Source organism: Danio rerio, chromosome 18 (genome assembly GCF_049306965.1).
Source record: "Danio rerio strain Tuebingen ecotype United States chromosome 18, GRCz12tu, whole genome shotgun sequence".
Lineage (NCBI taxonomy): Eukaryota > Metazoa > Chordata > Actinopteri > Cypriniformes > Danionidae > Danio > Danio rerio.
In genome coordinates this window covers 51,390,001-51,397,500 of record NC_133193.1, presented here as the reverse complement: position 1 = coordinate 51,397,500, position 7,500 = coordinate 51,390,001, and the positions used below count along the sequence as shown (strand labels likewise).

The window sequence follows — 7,500 nt, the reverse complement described above, 5'->3', positions numbered from 1 at the left end:
TATATATATATATATATATATATATATATATATATATATATATATATATATATACATACATGCATACATACAGTATATTACAAAGGGGGTTTATTTTTATGGCTTTACATTTACTTAAGTGATACTTACTTAACATTGTGTGTGTTGTCTCTGCAGACCCGCGTGAGTGGACAGAAGGCCATGTGAGGGAATGGTTGACCTGGACGGTGAATGAGTTCAGTCTGAAGAACGTGGACTTCCACAAGTTCAGTATGGACGGAGCGAGTCTCTGTGCGCTCGGCAAGGAGAGATTTCTGGACCTGGCACCAGACTTTGTGGGCGACATCCTCTGGGGGCATTTAGAGATGCTGCAGAAAGGTACATGTAATGCATGTTGTACAATCCACTTATACTGTAATCTGCAGTCAGCCACCAAAATAACATCTTGACATGCTTGACTTGACAAATTAAATGATATAAAATAATAATTTAAAGTTAAAATAAGTGATGCCAGTAAAACTTTAAATGTTTAATAATCTCTATTAAATAAATTAAATGTATACTAGTTAAATTTTTAAATGATGACAAAATAAAATCTGAATTAAAATAAATGAAACAAATTAAATAAAAATTTAATTATTTAAAATTGCATTAGTTTAATTCAATTTAATTTGCCTTATTTTCAGTAAGTGGTTAATTTTTTTTTTTTAATATGACAGTAATCCAAGTGAAAAAAGTTAAATGGGTTTATTAGATAAATTTATATTAATTACAGTAAAATTATTAAAATTTAATTAAATCGAATTCAATTAAAATAAAAACTAATTTTATAACATTTTTAATTCAATTTAATTATATAAAATTTGCCATATTTTCAATAAGTTTCAATAATTTACTTTTCATGATAGTAATCCAAGTGATAATAATTAGTATCACTTAAATTATTTTAATTGCTTTAAATTATTTTATTAGATAAATTACATTTATGCTGATTAAGTTTAATTAAAATACAATTAAATAAAATTTACATTTATTTGAAAATAAAAATGTATTTAAATAAAACAAACTAAATTAAAATAATTGTAAATTAAATTAATTTTTAGAGTAAGTTAATTGTTTAATTTGCCATATTTTAAGTGTTTACTTTTTTTTTTTTACGTGACAGTAATCCAAGTCATAGTAAATGTTAAATAATGTTCATTAGATAAATTAAAATACATTTAATTAGATTTACATTAATAATTAATACTAATTAAATCTTTAAAATACATATAATACCCTATTGTAATATATAATAAATGTATATTAATACATGCAAATGTATATATTGTAATAATAATTAAAGTGTAGTTGTTTTAATATTCAGCCAACTTACATTAAAACGTAGCACATTAATAGTAGTGAAATTAGCTGGAACTCTAAACTCAGCTCCTCCTAGCAGATATGATAGACATCATGTCATTAACCTGCTGATTTTCGCAAAGAATTAAATAAACGTTACAGTAAATATTCTTGTAGATCTTCTAGTCGCGCATGCTGTGGTTTGTCATGTCGAATGCTGGAGAGGTGTGAAAACCTGACATGCACATCAGAAGACTGTGTGTGTGTTGTAATCAATCAGCATGATCTTTAAGAGTGTCTTGTATCTGTTTGACACAGAAGACCCGAAGCACTTCCCCGTCAGCAGCCTGAGCTCCAGCTTCCAGGAGTCCCGCTATCCCTCCGAATATTTCTTCAGTGAGTGTACCGGCCAGTTTCTCTCCGTTTGCATCATCAAAACTCATCTTCAGGAGTACAACACGAGCTGTTCATCATTTCTGACACTATACACCACACACACTTGTACAGCTATCTTTATGGGGACTTCCTATAGATGTAAAGATTTTTTTACTGGACAGGCTGTATATTTTGTCATCCTCCCTCATTTACATTTTCTAAATACTTAATTCTGGGTGAATTGAGCTATTTTGAAAAATGAGCCACCAAAAAAAAAAAAATCTGGTATTGCTATACTAGTGGGGACGTTTGGTGATGGGTGACAGGACACATCAAAACACAGCACAACACGCACAAGATGAGAAACACAGCTTCAGACTTAATCCATGCAGAAACGGGTGTGACTGATATTTAATTAAGTTAAATAATTAATTAAATCCTGATAATAATAATAATAATTATTATTATTAGTATTTTGGTGTGTATAATAACATTAAATTTCTGACATTTTGTCAAAATAAATGGAGCAAATCTAAAAAAATTGTGCTGACTCAATTCAAATGTACAATATGGTAAATGCACATTTATTTTTGCTAATATTAGTACAATAATATTTGCTTATTTTCAGTGTTAGTAAATTATTTGTGTTGTGAAAATTCTATTTACATGACTGTTTAATTGCAAAGGATATCTACATAATTATGTAAATAAATAAAGGAGAAAAAAGTGTACTGTGTTAACCAATATGGTAACCGATATATCTTGCATCCTTAAATGTAAGTCATTTAATCTCGGAAAATGTATCACGTCAGCTCTTGTATATACGATTCGGAAACTCTTGTTATTAGCGACACCGGTGGCCATGTAGTGAACTGCAGTCAGTAACATATTGCTCATGTTTGCATTTGATCGCACATAACACAAGATTCAGAACGTGATGCATTGCAAAGTTCATATTAGTTCTCATTCATTAATCAGGGTTTGCCACAGAGGAATGAACCGCCAACTTATCTGGCAAATGTTTTAGGCAGCGAATGCCCTTGCAGCTGCAAATTAGCACTTGGAAACATCCATACACTCTCGCATTCACACACACACTCATACACTATGGCCAATTTAGCTTATTCAATTCACCTATAGTGCATGTTTTTGGACTGTGGGGGAAACCCATAGGAAACCCACGCCAACACTGGGAGAACATGCAAACTACACACAGAAATGCCAACTGACCCAGCTGGGACTCGAAATCGCAACCTTTCTTGCTGTGAGGCCTCATATTTGTTCTTTGATTGGAAAATTTATTTGAGTAATCTTGCACTTTTAATATAGATCTTTATATAAACGTACTATGATCATGTATGTGATGCACTGTTTCCTCTCAAAAGCAAAATAAACACAAGAATAAAGATGTTCAGGGGTCCGTTCTTCGTACGTGGATTACTCAGTTAGCTGGATTTGGATATTGACGATTTGACACGATCCAGGATCGTTTCGTTCTTCAAAGCTGATCCGAGAGTTGTTGTCATGGCAACAGTTCTGCTAGGTCAAACCTGATTGGGAGCAGGTTCAATTCATATAAACAGGATTAGATCGGCTCAGTTCAAGCAAAGATAATACTGAAAGTATGTACTGAATTCTGATATTTTCTTACAGTAGTAGTTATATACACTTGGGAAAATGGTACATATTTTTTAACTATATATATAAAGTTATAGTCATTAATAAAATAAATAAAGTTATACATATTAATAAAACTTGTGCAATCTACACCCTCGAAATGAAAGTACAAAGACTGCCACCTGGTGCAAAGAGACAACTTATTGAAATTAACTTTTTAGATCGCTTTAGTACAAATTGTGTATAATAGAAATGCACAATATGTGACTTTTTTTAAAGCAATAACACATTTATGCAGTCATAAACATGTGTTGATAGTTAATATGACAGTGATTTGATGCTTCACAAAAGTTCCAGACGCCTTTACCAATGTGAAAACGCTTTTGTAAACAACCAGTTATTCTTTACACCGATTAAAAAACAGGCTACTATAATAAAGAAAATCTTTTCTAAATGTAGAACTAAATACACTGATTTGCATTGAAATACATGATGAATACTCTTGACACATGAAAGTGTAAAGCCTGCAGCTCACAACAAATGTGGAAGGTTATTGCGTGTCATATTTAACGGTTTACTGCTAATTTATGTAATTTTGCTCACATGGATAATTGAATATTAATCAGATGATGTCATTACGCTGCTGTGCCGTCAGCCAATCGTTGCATTGCTGATTATGATTTCGAGGATCGATAGATCTGTCCTTCACAACACACGCAGCGATCTCAGATCAGTTTATCCAGACATTCTAATCTGATTCGCGAACTTGTTTGAAGAACCAAATTAGCGAGAGATCAGTTATCAAGATTAACAGATCCAGGATCTGCCAAATCATCTTAGATCATTTAAGCGAGGTACGAAGAACGGACCCCAGAAAGCATCCGATCATATATATCTGAACTATATGAGTAACAACGCTAACCCTGAGTAAACTGATCTCTCATTTTATGTAATTACTCTTCTGTATTTAATGTCTATTTAATCGTCTTTCTCTCTAGACTATGGCATTGAGCATCCTCAGTGTGTCCCTCCGTCTGAATACTCTGAGCCGAGCTTCATCACAGAGTCCTATCAGACGCTTCACCCCATCAGTTCAGAAGACCTGCTGTCGCTCAAATACGAGAGCGAGTATCCCAACGTCATCCTGCGGGACGCGCCGCTCAACCCCCTGCAGGGAGACTATTTCTCAGTCAAACAGGAAGTCGTGTCGCCTGACAACATGTGTGTGGGTCGCATTAGCAGAGGTGAGTTTGGGCCTAAGGTGTTGTGTATTGATGCAAATGAAACGGCAAAAAAAAAACATGACCAAATATAAACTGCGCTGACCAAAATAGTAACTGCATACTTGAATTGAAGTCATTTATTTTTCTGAAAATCTTGTTGCAGATCTCTAATCACACATGGCATGCATCATGCCAGATTGTGTGTATACGATTCAGGAAGTCTTGTTATTAGTGACACTGGTGGCCAGTAAGTGTACTGCATTCAGTAGCTTATTGCTCATGGTTGCATTTGTGATCACATAACATATCTGAACATTTGGCAGGCACAATTGGTTGAGCATTTGGTTGTGCCGTCAATTTAGGAACATTCAATGGTGCTGATTATTAGGGATGCACCAATTTTTCAGCCAGCAACAATCGAAAATGATGTATTCTGCTAATAATTTCCAGTTCAAAAAGAAAAGCGGCTGACAATATAAGCAAACAAAACCCAACATAAACAATTATGCAGTGCTGCACTATTCAGCACCATCCAGCTGTAGTCACTGTGTGTTTTGAAGTAGCTTTCACACTGGACGCAGAAATTGCTGCGCTATGAAACCCATTCATTTCAATGGCTTGCTTCACTCCATTGCATTTAAGGATGCTTTCACACTAGTACTTTTGGTCCGCACCTGGGTTCATTTGACGTCATAGAACGGTACGAACGTTTTTCCATTTCGCCGCTTTGCTTTTGTGACCGTCACCTAGCAACAGCCGTAAACAAAACAGCAGCTTGATGATGCAAGCGTAATGGGGTTCAGTAGGAAAAAAGACAGTGGGAACACAAACTAACCGAGAAGGTGGAAAGGGGGGGACAATCGAACTTGGGTACGGTCCAGGCAAATAAACCAAGTGTGGAAGCACCCTTAGTTGCACCAACACCTAGCTTGTGCACACGTGGTGGTTCAAAGTTCAAAATAGCTCAATAATCTGCTCTGTGGATTTACTTATGTTGGCATGAACCACACCTTCTTACTTAAAAAACAAAGTCTGCTAAAATAATGTGCCAACATAACGTTTCTATGTTGTATACCTATTCATGCTGCTTGCAATGGCGCTATTGTGATCCCTCTCTGTAAATAATGGTTATTTAATGTGCTTGTTTGTTTATGATTTAAGTTACTGAGCTAAATTTAAAAAGTCTTACAAAATTATGTTATATTTAATAAAATAATAAATAATTATTACTAAGTAGCTTTATTTTTTAGCCAAGTGCATCCTTAATTTTTGTTTTGACCCCAGAATTTAAATTTTGGGGGCATCCATACTGAAAAGATAATGAATATACAACAGTTTAACACTTTCGATGGACAAAAACATTTAATTCTTAAGGTTATTCAGATTTTGGGAATTGCCCGCATTGCCATGCCAGCACAACAGCGGTATTGCTAGCAGCGTAAACAAGTATACTACATAGAAACGTCATGTTAGTACATTATTTAAGCAGACTTAGTTTTTTAGGTTGAGAATTAGTGGTTAATGCCTAAATAAGCATATCCGCAGAGCAGATTATTGAGCTATTTTGAACTTTTACCGCCATGTTGCAACTAAAATGCAACAAAATGTTATTGAGTAGTGCAAGCCATTGAAATGAATGGGTTTCATAGCGCAGCCATTTCTGCATCCAGTGTGAAAGCTCTCCTGTTGGTGCATTGTTTGAGCAAACTTGTGGATATTGAGAATAATATCAGAATATTGACCCCCTAAATTTAATATTTCAAAAAAGGGCCTAATATAAACTCTGACATCAGTGATGTAGGATGTATATTTCATTGTAAAATGGACTCTGAATGTGATCTTATTCTCTGGAAGTTCATATGAAGCATTAGTAGTTTTCAGTAAATGTAAAAGTTCAGCTTTTTTCAGCTAGCATTGTTTCTGAAGATGTCACAACAGAGATGTTGCTGATGTTCATTTCTGTGTAAACACGATGGCTGAGATATAAATTGCATCATCAGAAATGATTGTGGTCGTGTCCGTGCATTGATATGTCAATTATTGCAACAGATCTTGCGATTGAAAAAACACGAGAGCTAATTCCTGCAGTCTTAGATGCATGTTTACAATCTCCAATCGGGGCTTAAATGGATCTCCATCACCCTCAGCAGTGTGTGGTCTTCAAAAAAACACAGGCTCCCATCTCACATTACCACACTTCTGCATGCTCTGCTCTGCACTGCCAGGGAATGAAGCAGACCGTTGGGCTTATTTGTGGTTCTATCAAACACCATCTCTCGATGCTCTCAACTGCGGTTGGGGAAAAAAGTCGAGAAAAACAAAGATGTTTGCTTCAAAGTGAGAGATGTTTAAAGCCACAGAGCGCTGGTAGCCGCCTTTTTTGTGTCGAGGCGTCCGTGTGAGGTTACGTTACTGGGGTACGAGGTGTTTTTCTGAAGGTTCTCGTAAGAAGTGAGAGGTGCGAAGAGCGTTCCGGTTTCTCATGAACTTACGTGCGTCTGCTTTCGCTGGCTTCATGAGCAAACAGCCTGCATTGGTCTTACCGTCATGCAGCTGAACAAATGATGGAGATCTGGATTGGATGTTGAGATTTGTCAAATAAGGCGCTTGTATATTATTGAACAACGCAGAGATTTGGGTTTTCTCCCCTTAGGTCTGCAAAGGCTTTATGTGCAGTAAATCCCAGCTTTGGCAACAGCGCTGTGTTTTTTTTCCTGCGTGGGAAAGTATTTGCGGTGCCACCAAACTCACATGTGGCTTCACTTTTTCAATTGGAGATTTCAGGATCGGGCCCAGTTCTGTATTATCTTTCATTCTGTAATTGGCATTCAACAGAGAGCGGCCTTTTATCTGCAGTTTCGCCAAAAATAGAGAAGCAATTTGTTTTGATTTTCTTCCAATTAAGAGCAAACCCAAATATTTCCACATGGAAATTATGTAAGGGGAAGATGTTGTGGTGTGGAGC

The 7,500-nt window shown here is 35.6% G+C and overlaps 1 protein-coding gene across 6 annotated transcripts in view; it reads left to right on the top strand.

Annotated features, from left to right (window-relative positions):
* ets1 (v-ets avian erythroblastosis virus E26 oncogene homolog 1) overlaps positions 1-7,500 on the top strand; it is a 98,617-nt gene that overhangs the window by 73,737 nt on the left and 17,380 nt on the right. For 4 of the 6 annotated variants that reach the window (XM_073928806.1, XM_073928804.1, XM_073928807.1 and 1 more), the window contains 3 exon segments: positions 157-357; positions 1,639-1,716; positions 4,311-4,556. In XM_073928806.1, coding sequence (XP_073784907.1) covers positions 157-357; positions 1,639-1,716; positions 4,311-4,556 — 525 coding nt within the window. 6 annotated transcript variants of the gene reach the window in all.